Source organism: Candoia aspera, chromosome 2 (genome assembly GCF_035149785.1).
Source record: "Candoia aspera isolate rCanAsp1 chromosome 2, rCanAsp1.hap2, whole genome shotgun sequence".
Lineage (NCBI taxonomy): Eukaryota > Metazoa > Chordata > Lepidosauria > Squamata > Boidae > Candoia > Candoia aspera.
The window spans coordinates 201,340,119-201,361,430 of NC_086154.1; the positions used below are offsets into that span (position 1 = coordinate 201,340,119).

Sequence of the window (21,312 nt, forward strand, 5' to 3'; positions counted from 1 at the left end):
TATTCCATAATTGCAAACAGAAAAGGAATTGTTTTCCATTTAGCTTGCGGCTGAATGTAGCAGCAGCAACAAATCTAAGAAAAACAGGATCTGTCACATCCACATCCAGCTCTATGTTATTACAATTTTTATTTTATTCAATAAAAGAAATAACCTTGGAAACTGAAGTACAAATGGCCAGGATTTACATGAAAACATCCAGATTAATTTAGTACGCATTTCCTCTGCCAGTCAATACCAAAGAGATACAATTGTTTCATTCAAATCTTTGTACAATGGAAACATATTAAACAAGTTACAGTTGGAAATGGGCAAAACTGCCAAGGCTATTATCAAGCTTTCAGTATTTTCTATAGTTGCTTGCTATTAATTGACAAAACAAGTTTTTAAAGATTTTATTCAAACCAACATAATGCAATACATTAATTAGGGAAATACAACTTGAGCAACAGAAGAAAACCATTTAATGTATGTTAATTTCTTCACACACACCAAATTAGAATCAGTGCAATCAATACTTCCAATTTACCAAAATATTTGAATTGGTATTCTGCTTCTCTGGTATACAGAAGAAAAAAGGCAAACTGAATAAATGTAGACTGTAGAGTGTGTATTTTAGCTATTCAAATATTCTTAAAGAAAGGACTGCAAGAATTGTTTCACTAAATTTATTTTTAAAATCATAGAACGTTTTACAAAAGAGCGCTTACATTTTGCACACTGCATTGAATGGATGTTGGGGTAAGTGGACTATCAGTATTCCTACCCCACTTCAAAAAAAAAAAAAAAAGTATAAAGCAATGGGTTCACAAGTGACAGAAAACATTACAGTTTACAACCAACATAGGGGGAAAAAAAAAATAAAAATAAAATCTACCTTCTCTGCTGCTGTTTTAAAATACCAATGTTAGTTTCGCAAGCCATCCCAGTCCCACCCACCTATATGTAAAGAACTAAAACATTACATCTGGTGACAGCAAAAATTTCACTACACCTCAAATGCAGAACACCTATGAAGCAGAGGAATGTTGGCTTTTTAAACAGAAGCAGATTTAAGAAAAAAAAAAAGATGCAGGACTCCTTCAGTTCTTCACTAGTCTTAGAAAAACTTTCCAGAATACTGCTTCACACTATAAAAAAGAAAAAATATCTTGCATTAGAATCCTTCAACATCTGCATACTGCTTCACACTATAAGGAAAAAGAAAAAAAAAAGGCATGTATTAGAATGGTTGAACAAACAATTTGAATCAATATTTACAAATACATTTACAAATGTAATAAAATTAGATAATACATAATAACATTTGTCAACATAATTAGTAGCTAATCTACAGGCAAAATTAAAGTTAAACATTGCAAGATGCTCACTAAATAGTTGGTGTTAAAGGAAATAAAGCATGTAAAATCTAAAGCTGTTATATACATGGCAGAAAAGGAAGCGGTGTGAAATGCTGCATTAACAGCAACAATAGCTTTCAACTTGTCCTGTAGAGGCATGGACTGTGCCATATGGTAGACTGCGATTTGTTGTCACTTTAGTAATCTAAAAACAACAAAATCACTAGTCTTCCACACAGAACTAGACCAACATCCAACTGAAATCTTCTATTATTTTCTACAGGCTCTATATAAGATTAAAGTAGGTTTTTTGCAGCAGTTTTCACCAAAGAAATGAGAGCTGCTTTGGTTAAGGACACTTCCTGAAAGATTAGTTTTGAGTGCTTCTTCATTGAGTAAGAATGGAAAGCAGAAGAGAAAGGCGTACTACTAAATTTAGAAGTTAGTATTAAGTACGACTCAATTTTTTTTTCTCTAAATGCTCTTTTTAAAAAAAACACACAAGCAAAACACACCTACATGAAGTTAGAAATACAGCTTAAGAGCAACTTGCCTGTTTTGCAGTAAATACTGTGCATTTTGAATCTGGTCCTGTGTGCCTGTAATAGTGATTATTCGATCTTCTGAGCCCTCTAAGGGTTCATCGATTTTGATTGAAGCTCCTGACTCATGGCGTATCTGTTTAATCCTCTGACCGCCTTTTCCAATAATAGAACCAGCCAGCTGAAAACAGAAAGTTAATTAGTAGAGTATTTTACTCAACTAGTACATTCTAACCCATAATTAGCATGACAAATTGATAAATAACGACTATTATGTGCAAATGTAAAAAAAATAACATTTTCACCTACTCTCTCCATATTCTCAACAGTACAAATTTAGTACTAGAACTTGGGTAAATATAACTAACTGTCCTAGAGATTTGCTCTTCTTTAAGAAAAGTCAAAATGGAAGTAAATAAATATACTTACATCTTTGGGTATTGTTACTTGTGTTGTAATGATGGGTCCACCAAGATCTCCGTAAGAACCACGACCCCCTGCATAAGAATAGTCTAATTTAAAACATATGCATCTTGCCCTTTAAATGATTAAACTGTAAATTGTGGTCAATACATATGCATAAATGCTTACCATATCCTGATCCACCCTCAAACTAAAAAAATAAAGGAGATTAAAAAAAAGTCTAAGTTTCCATATAAGCAATTTTAAGCTATATAATTGAATGTTATGAAAGTATTCCACAAAATAAAAACTATGACTGTGGGAGAATTTTATTTCATTTATCATGTATCTTTAGACCCAAGCAGGCATCTGACGATAATCCATGATTTCCTCTTGCATTAACGAAGTATTTAGACTTCATATCAGGTAAGATCTCAAGCCAAAAATGCAGGGAAAATTGTTCCAGACCATTATCAAAGATAAAGCATATATTTGCCTATTTAGAAATACATCCCATTAAATTTAATGGTAATTATTTTCAGGGAAGAGGATTTAGAATTTTACCTCATTACTAATAAAGTTTAGCAGTTTTGGCCTATGGGCAAACTAGTAGTAAAATTAGCTCTTGATTAATCTGCCCTTCCATCAAGAGTATGTTTAAAAGGCAATTTTTTTCCATTCACAAACTGCAACAAATCACATAACTCTAAAACAGAGAAAGAATGTACCTACCATTTCTGGTGTTTCTATGTCATCACAAGCACTGACATGACACTGCATCATCTTGCCAAGCAGGACACAGCACAAAGAAAGGGGAGAGAGGGGGAAATCAAACCAGTGAGGATCTTCAAGCAAACTTCTAAATTATATGTATGATTATAACTTGATGAAAGACAACTACAGTTTTACTATTAATCATCTCAGATGCATACCGAGTTATCACAGGATTTGTATTACAGTATAAGAAAATAAGAAAAACAAGGACACCTGTCTCAAAATACTGGCAATTTAAGCATATTCATACACAAAATGTTTTCTATTACTGAGTTAACAGATTGAAATACACCATGATAATGTTAATTCAGACACGTTCCAGTTATACAATAAATACAAAGAATCTTTAGAGAAGAATTTTGGATTCAATAGAGCTTCCCACTCAAGTGTGGGTCATCTGCAGCCCATGTATTACACCACAGGTTGATTATGACAATAGCCAATTCAAAGTTGCAGGGAATCAAAGAGGAATCACCTCATTCCTTCTTCTAATGCAAACGAAAGTCTACTGGGTGAATTTCTAGCTCCAATATAATTTTTACTTCCTACGTGTATTATCCGACCGCCGTGATACAGAATCAGGCACTTTTAATCAAAACGCTTTTACAATTTGCTGTACATCTTAATAGAAATACACATCTCCTAGCTAGAGATGAAGGGAACAACACAGTCTATCTATTCTTTGGGGTTAAATTAGTTTAACTTCCAATTATGATTTTAAAACACATTCCCTCAAAAAGTGCTTTATCAATTTTGGTACCTCAATATTCTGTATTTTTTCTTGGTAAAACAATTCTACTGGCATCCTATGCAAATAGAATACTTCCAGGAACATGCATATTCTGCTTTATGCAAATTAGAACATTGTACGGATTAAACATTAAGATTTCAAAGTACAACCATATAGTTGGAAGCAAGTTTTACTGAATTTACTGGGGCTTATTCCTTTATAAGCAGATACACAACTGAATCCATAATCATAATTTGTCTTACTTAAAAGCAACAGCAAAACACTCTTCAGCTCATGATAAAAAAACAGCAAGGGAAAACAGTAACTTCCTTGACATGAAAAAAAATGTTCAGCCACCATATATTCCTGTATTGCTGTAAACAAAGCACTAACAAGGCAAAATCCTCACATTCTCACCTAATCAGATGGCTCAGATGAATTACTATTACATACTGAAGGGGAAAAAAAAATCCTGAACAGCAAGACAATTTCATTATGCGTGCATATGATCATATAATGGATACAAAATGGTTTAAATTGCATTAAATTATACATAAATCAAAAGTGTGCTGGGAGCGCGTGTGTATAATCAGAGCAAGGCTTAAATGAAGTTTTTCATAAACATTCAATTCCTCTTATTTACCTTTCAGTTTCATGAAATAAAAGTTGGCCCCAAATACTGCTTATTAATTGAAGAGCTTCCAAAAGCTACTGATTTAATAAAGGAATCTCACTGACGGAAGAGGAAAGAAGGCTATTTTCATTTCCTCCCTTCCTCAAGACCCCCACCCCCACATTCAAGAGCAGTGGAGAATTCTGTGGCACTAGGAGCAGGGAGAAATAAATTCCACCTCACCATTCCACAAAAAGTCTCAGTAGAGTTCTGGTCAGGTGATGTTACAACATGGAGAAAAAAGCCATGGATTGAAGCCTATCTTTGCATAAAACAGTTGTACCAACAGCTACTTAAACTGTTGCCTCGCAAACATTTTTCCTGCAGTAATATATTCCAAAGTTCAGAATTAGTTGCTCTAAAAATGGGCAACTGCTAACAATCAAACTTTCCTGATATTTCATTCCTCTTACTAGAAAAATTTGGGAGCATATCACCATTCTGTAAATAGCAAAACACATTTAGAGTAACATTCAAACTCCAGATACAGAGCTGAACAACATCCCACATTTTTTAACCTAAATATTTTTTATATTTATGCTTTTAAAAAGTAGTGAAAATATACAATGTTTCTCAAACTTCTCTTAATCCTTAAGTTTAGACTTTTGGGGAAGCAATGGCGGACTGAAGATGGCTCTGCGAGAGCAGAATCAACTGTGGCGGAACAAGGAGCTGGCAAATGGATTGCCTCTTTGGAATTCCTCTCTGGAGCAAGGAGAGGACCAGGATTGCCCATAAGCGCTCCATACAGTGGCTTCCCATGAGGAGACCACACGATAGCGGTCTCCAATGGGTTTTAGAGCTCTGGGAGCCAAAGGAAAATCGTATCTGCTCAAGCTGTGCTTTGGAGCCTTTAATAGGACACTGGGTTCACATCCTTCCTTAAGCACTTTTGGAAACAGCTTGTTAACAGCTTTTTGGATATTAAGAACCTACAGAAAGGAAAGTTTCATTGCACCGGGTGCGTTTTCTTTTATCCTTGATGAAAGAAGTTATACAGAATTTTAAGGACTTAAAAAAAATTCTTATTTCGGAATGAACAGCAAAAGGGTGATTAGAATGTTGATTCTGGAAAGTTATAAACCGACTAAAGGGGCCAGAGAGGCTTGGAGTAAGATTTTAAATTAATTATAAGAATCCTTCTTGTGGGTTGTTTAAAATTTTATTAGAAAAATATATGGAGATTTTGAAACTAAGTGTAAGAAACCTTCCCATGGGAAAATGTTGATTGGGGGGAAAAAAACATGGTAAGAGGACTTTGAAGGTTGGACACTAGAGAAACCAGAAAGAACTGAAGGTTATATTAAAGGAGAAGAGACCCACTAATACAGAATGGAGCAAATTAATCCAACTTTGGAAGAATTCAAGGATATTTGGGAACAATGCATTCAGAAACTACTCTTACGATCATCCATTATAAAAATGAATTCAAAAGAGATTATAAAAGAGGAACAGATTTTACTGGACAAAACAAGAGATTGAGGTTGATTCAAATGTGAATCTGAATGTGGGTTTAAAAATGTAAGTCTAAAAGAATGATATAGAAAAGGATCTTACACTGGACTTATAAATGAAACTGGCTGATGTCTTAGTAACTAAAAGGAACATGCAAATAAATCAGTGACTTGAATAACTTTCTTATCTTGGATTTACAAAAAAGATGTGTTAAACTTATGAAGGAATGTCTAAGAGACGAGACAAAGGGAAAATGAAAAGAATTCTTTTAAGATTCTTAAAAGTGAACAGAAGGATTACAAAGTTGATTTATTTGACCAAGGTTACAATATGTATGCTGTTGCTCTTGGTAGTTTAATCGACTTATCTTGACTAGGACCAAATGAGGCTTTAAAGATTTGTTTATAGTTAAGATACAGGAAGAAGGGATCCTTTGTTATATTCTTAGAGAAAGTGATTAGTTACTGTCTTAAAAGTAAAGGAATATAAAACTGGGTTGATTAAAGTTAAAATATGTATGTTGTTATTTCTGGTAACTTTTAATGGATTTTTGCTGATTAGGACTGAATGATGGGGCTTTAAAATTTGCTTATAGATAAGAGATGAGATATGAGAAGAGATCTTTTGTTAAGTATCACTTTCTCTAAGTGATAAGTTCCTGAAATTGCTTGTACTTGTCCTGATGAAGGGGGAAGTCCTTTATGTATCTTCCTTTTTTTCTTTATTATTTTTTTTCTTTTTCTCTGCACATTTTATTTTTTTACTTTTTATAATTTTCTTAAGTTTGTATTAGTTTTTTATCTTTGTATCTGTAAACTTTAATAAAAATTTAAATCTTTAAGTTTAAAACTAGCTGAAATTTCTCCAAATTTAGAAGGCACAACAATTTTCTTGACACAAATGTCACACTGATTAAAAAATTTATGTGTAACCAACTTAATATTTGCATTTTGGAAATCTTGCTAAAGACAATTCAAAGTTAGTTATAAACAAAAAGGGACATTTAAAGAGGATTCCATCTCTGCTGTTCTATTAGAAAAATAGTATGCTCACATGGTCAGATTTCTTCTAAACCAAACTTACCATTCCATCATAGCGATCCCCAGGTCTACCTCTTCGATCATAAGACATAAGGTCCCTTAGGAAAACAAAATGCATAATTTGTAGTATTTCCTAGCATCATGCTGCAATTTCACTTTGCTCCATTACCTCATTCACATTTCAAAATCCAGTCTCCCAAATAAATAGGCAACAAGGATGAGGCACATCACATTTTTTTATTAGTGAAACAATATCCTGTCACCAAAGTTGCACTTATTTCTATTCCATTCTTACTAAGATCTTGCGCAAAATGCTATTTTGACTTGTAATTTCTACACAGCTCTGCTTAACAGCAGAGTTTACTCAAGACAGGTATTAATTACTTAATCAGAGCTTTTACAAAGTAAACTTACCCGCCTCTAGGAGGGGGAGGGGGAGGAAGAGGAAGATTGCGAGCTCTGCTGCCACCTCTACCACCACGACCTGGAGGAGGTGGAGGTGGTCCTCTGCGAGGGCTCATATCATCATAATCTCTTCGTGGAGGCATAGGACGACCACGGCCAGGAGGCATTCGATCAAAGCCCCCTCTGCCCCGCATTGGAAATCCCACAGGACGCCCTCTTCTGTCATCAAACATCATTGTAAATCCACCGTAGTCGTAAGTTTCATCATAAAAATTGGGGTCATAAGGCTGTGCACGTCCTTTTATTGGTGACTGATATAAAAAAGGGAAACATAAATAATTTTAATATATTCAGTTGTCTTATTTTAAGTCTTATAAAATTTGTATTGCATTTGCTTATTAATATACAGTGCTGAAAAGTATTAATACATTACAATGAAATAAACAGCAATAAAATGAAGACTACTGAGCAGTTAATATCTATTTCAGAAATGTCACTTTAAGAATCCAAGCCTCTATCACTGAAACAGATTTGCCTTTCTATACATTACTATTACTATATGCCTATATATACAATTCTAGACAGACTTTGTACATGATCATGAGGGAGGGGTGTATGAATGCAAATGTGTTCTAGATTAAATTACCTCTGATATAAGATCCAGTATTATTTTGATGCATTCCACAACTCTGTCAGGTTTCCCACCAATTAGAACCACTCTGTCAGAAGAATGAGGGCAACATTCTTGGAAAAGCTTAATAGTGGTTTGAGTGTTCTATCAAGAAAGTGACATGGAAATATTTCAGAACAAGCATTAAAGCCAGGAAATAAGCTTAACAATGTTTAACACTATTTTTTTTTATTTTGAATAAACAGACTAAGTTAAAAAGAGAGAGCCAGTTTGGTCTAGTGGTTAAGGTTCTGGGTTAGTAACCAGGAGTCTGTGAGTTCTAGTCCCATTTTAGGCATGAAAGCCGGCTGGGTGACCTTGGCCAGTCACTTTCTCCCAGCTCATCTCGGTGCAATGTAGACTAGCCTCCTCGTGATGTACCCTGGGCAATGTGACTTGTCACAGCTAAATAGTCTACATATCTGGCTGGAGGACCTCACAAGGACTTCCCAGCAAGTAAAGCAGCATGCACACCGAACTGTTATGCCATACAATTAAAACACACACACAAGACATACAGGCAGCTCCTTGAGGAACCTCAGAAATTCTCAAGCTTTTTAACACATGAGCAGCCCAGTCTTAGCAGCATCATGTTTGACTTCTCATAAATATAAATGGACACTTGCTAAAATTAAGCTGGCTTTCATAGTCCTAGTCAAGTCATCTCCATACCTCCCTCAGCAAAGGTTGATTTCTATTAACACACCAGATTCCTGTTTGAATAATTATTCAAAGGATTCAATGGAGAAAACAGTATAACGTCCACCCTCTATATAACTGTGCATGAAGGCCTATGCAGCTGAATGTCCAGGAGAAGTCATAGTTCTCTCAGTGTACCTATCTCTCTCTATGCTGCTATCTCTCTGTGCCATGACTGCAATGTGTACAGGAGCAAAAAAACTGTAAATGGAATGCAGTCCTCAGAGAAAAAATACTGTTCATAGTACGAAGATGTATGCAAATGTAATATTTGTTTCACCTACTTTTCTTCTTTCACTGTCTTATTTCTACTGTACGAAACCATAGTAAAACCATTTGCCCTTCTTTCCATAAATTCAACCAGAAAAACTAATTTAAAACCAGATTTAATCTTTCCAAATGCTTAGTTATCACAGCTTTAAGACTGCAGTTAATCTACCTCTACATCCTTATGCCCTGTATAAAACTAAATAGCAAAATTTTAGCACATCCCAGCAAGTGCTCCCTCTCATTAATGCCACTCAAAACCACACAAACGGGGTTATTTTGGAAGAAACTGAAATCTGATAAAAAGCATGGAATGGAATGGAATTTAATGCAGAATCTCATATGCTGTCATGGGAAAGAATGTTAATTGGCAGAGCAGTTCATCAAACATATCAACCAATCCAGAAAAATAACACTGGGGATAAGTTTCAGAACAATAAATGTTCAAGAAATTCTATGATATCATATTCTCTTCATGAAAGTAAAAAAAGCAAAGTCACAGCTCCAAGTTTTAAAATCTAAAACAGATCTACATGTGGTAATGCAGTTTTTAGAGTGTTGCCTAGCCACCATTTTTTGTAATGGAAATGAACTACCGGTACCATGGTCTTTGGTGTCAACGGTTCATAACGTTTTTTCTGTTCTGAGAGTCAAACTTGAATACAGTATCACTAATTAATAATTTTGCAAAATCATTCATTCAGTTAGGCTGCTTGTCATGGTACTTAAACATGGACTTTTGTGTTCCACTGAATTAATATTTAACTATTTTAATTGGTACAATCTTTGGTGACTCTTTAGGCTAGCAAAATACTGGCTATGTAAAAAGCTGCCACTACTATATTAGGGGTAGTTGTTTCCAGTCACTAGAGTAGAAAAAAGGCATCTAGAAACTTTAAGCAATACTAATTTTGGGTGTAAAATGAGAAAGAGCTTTAAGTACAACCCTCCCCAACTCTCTCAGAGGCCACTGATAATTTCAGTAATCAAAGTTAAAATAAAGACTGAATTTTCTCTTTCTTTCACTGAAACAAAAAAGCAAATTTCCATATAATATTTAGGTTCTCTGAGGTTGAGATCCTACAAGCATACTTGACACTAAATCTCATTCGTATTTACGACGTTACTTTTGAGGCACTTTATTCTCTTAATTTTACATCCCACTGCAGACTATTTCTGACATCTAGTAGGGTCACTTCTGACACCTACTCAAAAAGTGCAATGGTGCAAGATGTAGCAGCCTACACATTGATAGTACAAAGCAGTCCAGCAACATAACACCTACTTTTTGGTTGCTACATTTGCTTCCAATAGGTGTCAAGAGTAGAATTTATTTAACAATGTTAACCTATATATCCCTACAAGGTAAAGACCCAGAATACCTATGGAACCATCTCCTCCAAGTTGACTCTGAATGGCCTGTTCATTCTGTTTTAAGTTCCCTCAATTCAGAAAGTGGGGGCCTGGAAGCAATTATTCCCTTTTACTGCCCCGACTCTCTGGAATACACTCTCCACCCATTATCACTTTTCAGAAAAGTTTTTCCAACAAGCCTTTGGTGACTTAACTTCTGTTTCCTATACAATCTATTTTAGATACTATTTTTTTGAAAATTCTTATGAACTGATTTATAAACTGCCTAGTGATATGCAACTGGGCTGGTATAGACACACTGGAAATAAACAAATAAGCAAGCAAGATATACATTATGTAGTATTTTTAAGACTTCAAATGACAAATTTTGTTACCTCTCGGAGTTCTTTGATTTTAGCACCCTTGACACCAATAATTCCTCCAGCCAAACTCTGGTGAATCAAGAGTCTCAATTCACAGTCAAAGTCACTTCCTTTGTAATGCTGGTACTGGTACAGAATATGAGAAGTTTAGGAGAAAGACTAGGGCAATGTGAACATTGTTTAAATTAGTATCTTTTTAGAATATAGTTTTATACATGTGTAATTAAAACAGTGCTATTAGATGTTTCTTCTGTTCCAATTTCCAGAACTCACCACCTATCAGATCTAGATTTAGGTTTCTAATTACATGTGCTATGATTTGAAGAAAGCCATTCTAGTTCTTTGCAGGTAACTGGTATTCAAACAAAATTGTATTTCAAACAATTGTGGTGCTTTGGGAGTTTGATGCTTAAAGCAAATAATCCTGAGGGCTTTACAGATTTCCCACACAGATGCTTTATTTCTTTTACATCAAATAGTTGTATATATTGGAAGACCAAATAACGCCTACTTATCAGTCCATGATTAGACAGTGACCTTTATATAGTGTCTGAAATATTAAAATACTGTATGCCTCACTATCAGGAGAGATAGAGAACATCTACCGTGAGATTTGGAAAATGGCTGTCAATCAATTTAAGAATACTGAACTAGATAGCATTATGATCTTACTTGGTAGAAGAGAACTTCCTAGGTTCCTATAATCCCAATATACAATTCTTAGACATGCTTTCTCATGTTAATTGGTAAAGTTAACTATCAAAACAAGTGCATCCAGATCTAAAGATTCAGCTATGTAATCTGTAATAGATGAATACTCACCTCCTCCAATGTTGGGATAATTTTCTTCAAAATTTCTCCAATTGTTTCAATATCTGCACTTATACTCAGTATACTGTTAAATCACATCAAGATGTTACAAAAAGAGGGGAGGGGGAAATGAAGTAAGTTGTATATTCATATGTATGCAGGTTATAAATCAATTTATAGAACAGAACCTACAGTTAATATTCCCCACTTAATTAAGCCTGTTTACTGAAGATACAGAACATGCACCTTTGTTTATGCCCAATAATACAAATGGTACAAGTTTAAAATAAGGTTTGGGAGATAGCGAATGAGTTTCTTGGAAGGAGTCAGATTAAGTGGACAAGGTATTGATGAAGAATTGAAAGCAGGAGTGAATATTCATGTTCCCCGCCACCATTAATTTAGGACAACCTCGCTATTACATCGTTAAACTGGCACACCTTCTCATAGGAAACATGTGAATATGCAAGGGGTGAACACTGTATTTGGAATAGGGTTATGAGACCAGTTAAAAATTAGGTTACTAATGGGCTCTGCAAGAAAACAAATACAAACGCAAGACAAAAAAGACAACACAAATGAGAAGTGAAGGAGAGTGAACCAGGAGTTAGCATTTCATCAGAAAAATTATGAACAGGCAATGCTGGGGGAGCAAGGTGGGCCACAAAGACAGAGCAGAGCAAGAGACTATTTTGAAACAATCTGATTTACAATGCAGCAAATATACAACAATTGAAGCTGTGCTCCTTCCATTGAAATAAAATTAGTGGTTTGTTGGGTGGGCAACTCACGTAAAAGTTCAGTGACAAAAAAGACTTAATGGGGAAAATAAGACAGAAAACTTAAAAAACAATACACCGTCTATGGGGATACTATTTAATTATATAAAAGGCAGGTAATAATATACATTTCTCTCTTTCTAATCAGGCAGTGAGGCATAAACTGTTGGGACATACCGCTCGGGGCCACTGCTGTCTGGGACTGAAACACTGGCATTGTACTGCATTGGTCATTGGCGTTCGTGGATGTTGGCATTGGGCATGGGCATTCAATCAGAAGTTGTCAAGTAAGGCACCCGTTTGGCAACGAGCACATTTTTGGGCATAGCCAACCAGGGTTTTCACATGGGCGTTCAGGGGCGGATGGGCCAACGTCATGGTGGGCAACGCAGGGGCAAGTCGATCCAGTACATGGGCAACGGAGATATATGGCCAAAAAAACAAGGAGAGGGAAGAGGGGGAAAAGCAATAAATTTTAATTTAATACAAACTATACTCATTACAAGCTTAAGTTGTTCTGAAGACTAACACAATAACGGATAGCTACATTGACTGTGGCTTAACAGTTATGGACCTTAATAATGAGTTACTTGGCCTAAACTACTTTGAACATTAAAAGCTGCAGTAGCAGGCTGGCTCATGAGGGTAGACACAAGATCTGTAGAGATTCAGTTTACTGAAATCCTGGGAAATAGGGAAAGCCACTACTAATCCAGGAATTATATGTATGAAATCTGGATTTAGGTATGTGAAATTTTAAGCACACTAGCTTCAGAAAGGTCAGTTAATGTCCAAGTGATTACTACCCAGTTCTTGCTTATACCTCAGATCTAGTTAACTAAAAGTTGACAGTTATAACGTTCTACAAGAGTTTATTTTACAATGTAATGAAAATATCATACACAATGCGAAACAATGTAGTGCCAAATAATTCATTAAATACCAAGATTACTATTAATATACTAAAAAGATTATGCACAATAAAGATATTGCTTTGGTGCTGAAGTCTAGATAATGCTAGACGTGTCTATTCACAAGAGTCAACCCACTAAAAATGTGTAAATATATTTAAAGTCATGTTCACTTAAAATTCCTTCCAGATGAGAATGTTGCTACCACGCTGTTTCTATACATAAAATACTCATATGAATCTTTATCAGAGAAATAAGCCTGTTTGCACAAAAATCACTGTACACTTAAGAATACTAATCTCTAATGTCTTCCAAAAACAAGTGAGTACTTTTTTAAACATAAACTCTCAAGTATAGAAAATTAAATACGCTACAACTCTGTGTAAAGTTACTGTAAAATAAAGGACAGAAATCTCACATTACTTTAAGTCTTAATTTTAAGAATGAATCCTGAGACTTGAGTTTAAAAATAATTACAAATGGCTTGGACTAGCCAACTACTTAAAATATACATTACTAGAAATGTACTCTTAATGCTATGTTTTGCAAAATAATCAAGATTTAGTTTGTAAATACTCACGTCTGTACGAAGTGCTTTTATATTTTTGCCACCTTTGCCAATTACTGCTCCAGCATTCTAAAAAAGTTATGAATTAGATTAAGGTTTCCCAAATAGCTGCAGTGGGGAATAAATTTTGGGGGGGAGGGGATCGATGTGGTCAGTAAATTAGCAGATCAACAATAAACATACTTTACTCTGAAGCAGAATGCGCAATTCCACCATCTCATCAGTGTTCCTAGACCTTTTGAAGGCCTGTTCCTCTTCTATATCCTCAGCTGGGCGTTTGCCTAATATTTAAGAGAATGGACTATTTATAAAAATCACTTTTTGATGGCTTCTTGAAGCAGCTGAGTATACATATTTTTATTCATGCATCAATAATTTACTTACCTAACATATAAACATGTGCCATAAGCCATCATTACCCAAACAGCATTAACAAAGCCCTCTAGGATTGGGGAGGATAAATATTTCAAATAAATAAATGAACAATTTTTGATCTTTTAAATTCAGTTTTAATGAAGATGATTAAAAATGAGGGACTAATAGACTACCTTAAATCTCAAGGATGATTTTGTTGAACATGTTAAAAAAGAAAAAGGAAGTTCTTTACTAATATAACTGACAGCAAAACAAATTTATACTAATCTCGAAACCCTTACTCAGAATACTGGGATCATGTTCCAAGTTCCAGTCCCTGTAATGGGGCCCATAATAAATCCTATTATACAATTAGCACTTAGCAAATTTACTAAGATATTTTATCATTTATAAACTTACCATTTGTCTCTGTGTTAGTAAAGGTCTCCTCTTGCTGTTCAGTCTCCATTGTTTTCAAACTTGAAGACAAAACCGATTAAACATAAATATATACTGAAGTGCTCAAACAGAATCCTCAGCTTTCTAAAGAACACAAGAGGTTAGCAACGGGTTGCCAGCACTTACCAGTATTATATATCTTTGCCAAGTAAATCTTCTGGGCGGGATCAACAATCACGTAGCCTATGAAAAGCAACATACATGAAGGGATGATCTAGTTAATTTACAGGGGAGTGTGTGTGTCCAGTCAGTCTTGACTCCTGGTAACTATATGGATAAGTCCATACAGTTTCCTTGACAATATTTTCAGAAGTCATTTGTCACTGCCTTCTTTCTAAAGCTAAGAGAAAGTGACTGGTCTAAACTCATCCAGCTGACCTCCATGCCTAAAGCAGGACTAAAACTCAGGTTTCCCTGTTTCTAGTCTAGCACCTTAAACACTAACCCAAACTGGCTCTCAATTTACACATTAGGCTGCAAGAATTAAAATAAAAACTGGATCAGCAAATGTACTTTAATGAACATATTGCTATCCTGCAGCATTTATTTGACTAACTTTTTCAATGGGCAGTGCTATATTTAATCAGCACTACAAGTTAATTTTAAATTTTTAATTTCAATCTGAAAGCACAAATACTTATTGTGAAGGAAAAAAAATCACATTCTGCTACTTGATTTTTCTTACCAAGAGCAGGTTGCCTTCTTTGATAACTAAAGTTAATTTCTCTGTATGTGTAATTATTTTAACTAACCAAACAAATACAGCAGATCAGGTCATCGAACTAAATTCCAGCATATGTAATTTTTAAATAACATTTTTAAAATGTTGAAAAAAAATAATCTCTATATTAAGTTTAAATTGCCCTTTATCCCTTCTCAGAAGGAAGAACGAATGCAGCCCAACACAGAATTGTAAAATAAGATGATTACAATCTGTTTTGCTGAACTTGCAATTAATATACAGTTAGAACCAAAAAGCTAACACTGAAATAGGAGAAATCAACAGAAAAAAAGATTGAAAACTATAATGAGCCTGGTATTGCTACAAATACATTTCTTCATGTTAGTACAACCTCATTATAACGGATAAAATATATACCCAATCCACACAAAGGATTTTGGTTATCTGCTGGGGGAAAAAACCCCAATTTACAGTCCTTTTAGTAATCGACAGCAGCAACAGCTGTATTAGAGAGGAAGCATCAAACAAGATTAACTGTAAACACCGGTTTTATGCTAAGAAAAGGAGGCAGAAAACCCAATCCTTGGCTATAGCATAGTGCTCTGTTCAAAAAAGATCTCCCGTTCTGTCTCGATCGCGCGAGTTATCAGCAGGGCGAATTGTAGGTCTGAAGCAGCTTGTTTCTGGTTCTAAGAAGGTGGGCCTGATTTAACTACATTATCGTAAACGACTCCCCTCCTTCCCAAAAGGGGGCCACGAAGGAAGAAAAGGTGAAGCCTTGCCGCGACTGTAGTTGTGTAATCTCGACTAGCTTTGATGAAGTGCAACTAAAAATGGCGGCTTTAACACCAGCTTGAGCAATAATGGCGATCACGAGCTGCGAGGAGGAGTCCGGAGCGGAAGAAGCACCGCCACGCGGCGGCTCCAGAACACGGGATTCGCCGGCTCAAGAGACACAAAAGATGCCTGGGACCACTCTGCCGACTTTTCAGGGAAGGAGAAGCGGGTGCTGGGGCCTCACGAAGTCGGTCACAATCAACAGGGCCACCAAGAAAAGGAAACGCCTCGCTCCCTCTTCTCCTCCTCCCCCCCCCCCCCCAGCTACAACCAGCCGCCATGATTCCTGCAGCAGGCACTGGGGACTACCGGGCTCAGCCCCGACGCTTTCTTGCCAGCCATGCGGCACTCACCATCAACGGAGAATGGGATAGCTAAGACCGAATCGACTCTCACGCCATGTTGTGATATTGGCCCACCCCACAACGAAGACATTTGCCCGTTTTATACACGTACCGATAATTTCGTAGGCCCAAATATGAGGATGCTACATATAGGTATCTGGTTCCCACCAACAAAAGGTGGATGGGAGTGAACGATCAGGAAAAGCCTTTTGCTAGGCCCGCTGGGTTCCTCACCACGCAGCGGACTAACGCCGCCGAAGCTGCCTCCAGAGTATGATACGCGCTCGAAAAACAAGAGCGCGCGCCCTCACACGCGCCACTGTCGCTCTTATTGGCTCGCTTGCTGCACCGCTGCATCCTTATTGGCTGTCACAGCTGTCGTTCTTTACCTGGGCACACCATGCGCATCATACCCGCCCTCCGTGGCAACTGTCGGTGCGCTACTACCGCTAATTCTGCCTCAGGCCGTTAAAGAGAGTGACGTTGTAATATGCCAGTATTTATCGCTCCTTCTAACTATCTATCTTTCCTGGTTCCTTTCTCCCCTGTTTAAAGAGTGGGTACTTACTGTGAAAAAAAAGTAAAAAAAAATCGATCCCAACCGCTTTATAGCTGTTAGAGCTGCTTCAAGGAGAGCGAAATTGTCCCGAATCGGTGCGTGTGAGGGAAAAACAAAATGGCGTCGATGAAAACTCCGCCTCGTCCTCACGCTCCATAATGGGGAGGGGGAGGATTTCTCGCGAGAGCTAAGGAACTTTGGTTCTCGGTTCGCTTTGGCGCTTAAAACAAAAGGAGGCGGGAGAAGGGGAAAAGGTTGGACGTCGGTGGTGTGGCGACCGAAGGGGAGCCGGGTGCTCCTCGCTTCGTGGGGTAGGGGCCTGAGGGTCAAATGGGCGCATTCTTCTTGGGGAAGTGGTAAGAGAAGAGAAAGTCTTCGGGTTTCTCATCAAAACCCTGAAATCAAACAGCGTTGAGGGAAGGAAGGTGAATCTGTAAGATGTCCGAAAACGGCACCTTGTTTGCCTATAGCTGAAATTCGTATTGATTTGCACATTTTTAACTGGAGAATAATCGTGCAGTTTAGTCCCAAGTTTGGTTTTTAGACTACAACCTATTATGTTCAATGAATATGGTTTGGATTGCAACGTTTACTGCACGTTTGACTAAAAATAAGCCTTGTGATAAATGAACTCGCTTTTTAGTAGGACAGCAGTCTATTACTTTTCTTAATAAGGAATAATCTGTGTCGTGCTCTTAAATGTAAGAGAAGAATCAACGGCATGAGCATCAGGATAGAATAAGGCATTATGCAACTCATGCACAAAAACTCTGCCACCTTTCCTCCCCAATGATTTATGTAATGCCAAAAAACTAAAAGAAGCATCTTTTCTCAGTTTACAATTCTGAATAAATACTGTAAAACAATTGATAAATGTGTTGAGGGGAAAGTGCTTCAGCTGTTCTATTACTGCATTGTTTTCATTATCTGAAAACAGCAGTAGAATGGTATACTAGCAGATGTTGGAGAAAAAGTTTGCTGCTTACCAACTGAACACCTTGATTTTCTTTCTGTAAATTAACTGGTAGATTCCTTTGGTTAGTCTCATTCTGGATTAAATTATGTTAAGATCATTTTCTGCGTGAACTTGGGCAATTGTTTAATCAGACATCTAATATATATTATGGGGAGTTACTGTGTTTCACGTCAGGGCATTCATTTTTTTTTCTTTTTATCTTAGAAGAAAATGACTGCATCGGGTGTTGCACTAAGAGTGGAAACTTGGCTCTTATCTACCTGGCATGTAAAAGTGCCAACACGATGGCTAGAAGCTTGTATTGATTGGATTGAAAAAGAACATGGAAGCAATTTGGCTCAGGCTGCTATTAACAAGCAAGTTTTTGAGCAGTGGCTTCTTACAGATCTCAGAGATCTTGAATATCCTATTCTGCCTGATTGCATTTTAAGTGATCCAAAAGGAGAATTGAATGGCTTTCATTCTGTGCAAATTGATTCAATAGTTGATGTGAGTCAGCCTGCTTATTCCCAGTTGCAAAAAATAAGAGGAAAAAATACTGTAAATGAGGAAATAACTGCTAATGCACAGAGAACCTTGAGGTCATGGGAAGAAAATCCTACTCGAATGCTTCTGCTGCAAATGACTGATGGCATACATCTTATCCAAGGTATGGAATATCAGCCCATTCCTCAACTCCATGGTGGTCTACCTCCAGGTACCAAAGTTATGATACAAGGGAAAGTTACATATCGTTTAGGTGTTCTTTTGCTTAAACCAGAAAATGTGAAATTATTGGGAGGTGAAGTTGATAGCCTTTTAGAGACATATGCTTTGGAGAGAGTACTCGCTAGGCTAATTGGAGAAGAAGATTGCAGTCCTAACATTGTGAGGTCTGGTATTGGTGAAATTTCAAGGCCTGATGATGAATTAGGGCCTTCTGATGAAGACCTCCTGGCAAGTCTTGAGGAAAATGATGAATTAAGGATAAATGAAGTCCCCCCTGAAAGTGGATACTGTAGCAGAAGTACCAGTTTAAATTCTACAGTGCCTTCTCTTCCTCACAGCCAAAGGAACTGCTTACAGCAAAGACCTGCAGAGTTAATTTCAGGAAATGAACAACCAACTGTTTCAGTTCTACAAAATATGGAAGGCGATTTTGATGGATTTTCAATGGATGATGATTTACTTTTAATAGAAGAGATCCAGCAAGAAGAGATACATGTTTTGAACACTAATACTAGTATAAATAATGAAGCTGTTCAAGAAAAAAAATCTAGTGAAAGAGGAATGTATAATACATTTGAAGAAGACATGGAAGACTTTACTATAAATTATAATAGACAATACATCGAGAATTTAGATGTCAGTAAAGTCAAGAAGAAATCCTCTAAAATCTGTAATGATGGAGTAATAGGCAGTAATGCAGAATTCAGATTATGTTCTGAGCAAGTACAGATGATCAAAACAAAAAATAAGTGTCACAAAGTTGATTTAGATACACCTCCTTTTACATATTTATCTGTTCTGTTAAGTAGCAAGCCCAGATATATTACTATTGTGAAAATTAAAGCATTTATAGTAACGCTTACAGGAAAGCTCATAAGTAGCAGTGGCTTCTGGAACATAACAGCAAAAATATCTGATGGCACAGCTTATCTAGAAGTTGAATTTGCTGATGAGATTCTAACAAGCTTGATTGGCTTTTCTGTATCTGAGATGAGGCAACTGAGGAAAGATCCTGTCCTATACCCAAAGCTCAAGGAGGGATTACAGAAATGCCAAAGAGAACTAATAGACCTCTGTTGCTTGATGACTATTGAATTTAATGCTTGCCAGACAAAAGCAACAGTAACTGTTTTGCAAGATGTTAATATAAATGATTTGAATAACTTAAAAAGACGCTTATATATTTAACATTTAGCTGGCAGGTTGTAATCTTGAGAAAAACCTGTATATTAGACTAGGTTGGATTATGGTGTTACTATTTGAGTTCAGAGACTCAGTCGAAGACTGGAAAAATATTTTAATACTAGAACGTATTTTCTTTAGTTTACTCAAGATACGTATTTGTTTTAGCAATAGTTGGCGTTTTAAATATTTCCCTAAAATAACCCCACATATTTAAAGTAATTTTTTAAATATGTGGGGAAAAGAAAAGAGTTTATTCCTAAAGTTTTTCATCCTTTGCACTATTAAAGTGAGTAAATTGATGCATACATATTTGGAATGAACAAGTCAGTCTTCTGTTTGTGATTTTTTTTTAAGTTTTACAATATTGACATGGCATTTGTAACCTATGTATTTTGAAAAACCTGAAATAAATGAAATAGTCAAAATTTTGTCCCAATTTTTCAAGCTTAGAAATTTGACTGACAGCTCGGTCATTCGTGTATAGTATTTACACTGTATTTAGGCATTCACACAAATCTTTAAAAATAAAATTTATTTAAAATAATGTGGAGGTGATTTGTGAATGAATCAGAATGCAACCATTTTAACCTGTTATCTGATAGGATGTCTCCAAAAAAAATGTGATAAATGGGCCAGCTGCAGGGCCAGTGGAGAGGGTGAGAATAATTAGACATGAGAACTGGGTTGAATATTGATAAGGAAACAAAGATAATGAGATGTTTTTAGATTTGGTTTGCTGCTACTACAATATAACTACTACTATGCTTTTTGGAGGCTTTATGAAAAGGAGAATGTTCTTGCCTTCTCTAGCAACTTGCTATCTAATAAATTCTTTGCTTATGCGCTTTAAAATAAATGGACTTGATTTTCGTTTGTAATAGGCTTTTTAAAAAAAAAACTAAACAATTGATATTTTTCATTTTCTCCTAATGTTAGTATATTTGCTAGTTGTACCTTGACTAAGAACATTTTAGATAATTTAAAATTACTAGGGAGAAAAATAAAAGCTATCCTCAGCAATATCATGCAATCCTATCCATTTTTATTCAGGGTAGGTGTTTTTTTCATAAAACTTAAATTTCAACAAGAAACAAAAAGATCATAAAAAGCAAAATTAGTGCAAAGAAAAAGAATAGCTTCAGACTTCCTTTGGTACAGATACAAATATAAAAAACATTAACCTCTTTAAAATTAACAATAGTACACAATATTTCTATAATCATGAACATCGAATCTGAAATTCTTTCAGTTTCAAGTAAGAAATCAAAAAGAGGTTTCCATGTAGAAATGTAGCTATCTTTTCTTTAATCAAAGTAGTCAATTTTGCCAATTCCATTAACTTCATCCATTCTTCCATTGTGGGTATAAGTCCTTCCACCTCTGTGCATATAAAAGTCCTGCTGCTGT

At 36.0% G+C, this 21,312-nt stretch overlaps 2 protein-coding genes across 3 annotated transcripts; one reads left to right on the forward strand and one right to left on the reverse strand.

Annotated features, from left to right (window-relative positions):
• Positions 1–654: 654 nt before the first annotated feature.
• Positions 655–16,750, reverse strand: HNRNPK (heterogeneous nuclear ribonucleoprotein K). 2 transcript variants are annotated; one of them, XM_063295194.1, is made up of 16 exons: positions 16,590–16,750; positions 14,741–14,797; positions 14,576–14,634; positions 13,985–14,082; positions 13,814–13,870; positions 12,500–12,543; positions 11,556–11,628; positions 10,746–10,859; positions 8,008–8,136; positions 7,371–7,672; positions 7,000–7,054; positions 3,017–3,067; positions 2,474–2,495; positions 2,312–2,394; positions 1,894–2,063; positions 655–1,130 (listed from the first exon to the last, which is right to left on the reverse strand). In XM_063295194.1, exons 3-16 carry the CDS (start codon positions 14,622–14,624, stop codon positions 1,100–1,102), a joined length of 1,278 nt encoding a protein of 425 aa, XP_063151264.1. In that variant the 5' UTR covers positions 14,625–14,634; positions 14,741–14,797; positions 16,590–16,750; the 3' UTR covers positions 655–1,099. The 2 variants fall into 2 exon arrangements, with proteins under 2 accessions (XP_063151264.1, XP_063151263.1); XM_063295193.1 differs by having other exon boundaries at positions 655–1,190.
• A 505-nt stretch (positions 16,751–17,255) lies between these two features.
• Positions 17,256–20,100, forward strand: RMI1 (RecQ mediated genome instability 1). The gene is made up of 2 exons (XM_063295192.1): positions 17,256–17,392; positions 18,217–20,100. The coding sequence occupies exon 2, from the start codon at positions 18,223–18,225 to the stop codon at positions 19,906–19,908; it is 1,686 nt and encodes a 561-aa protein (XP_063151262.1). The 5' UTR covers positions 17,256–17,392; positions 18,217–18,222; the 3' UTR covers positions 19,909–20,100.
• The last annotated feature ends 1,212 nt before the right edge of the window (positions 20,101–21,312 follow it).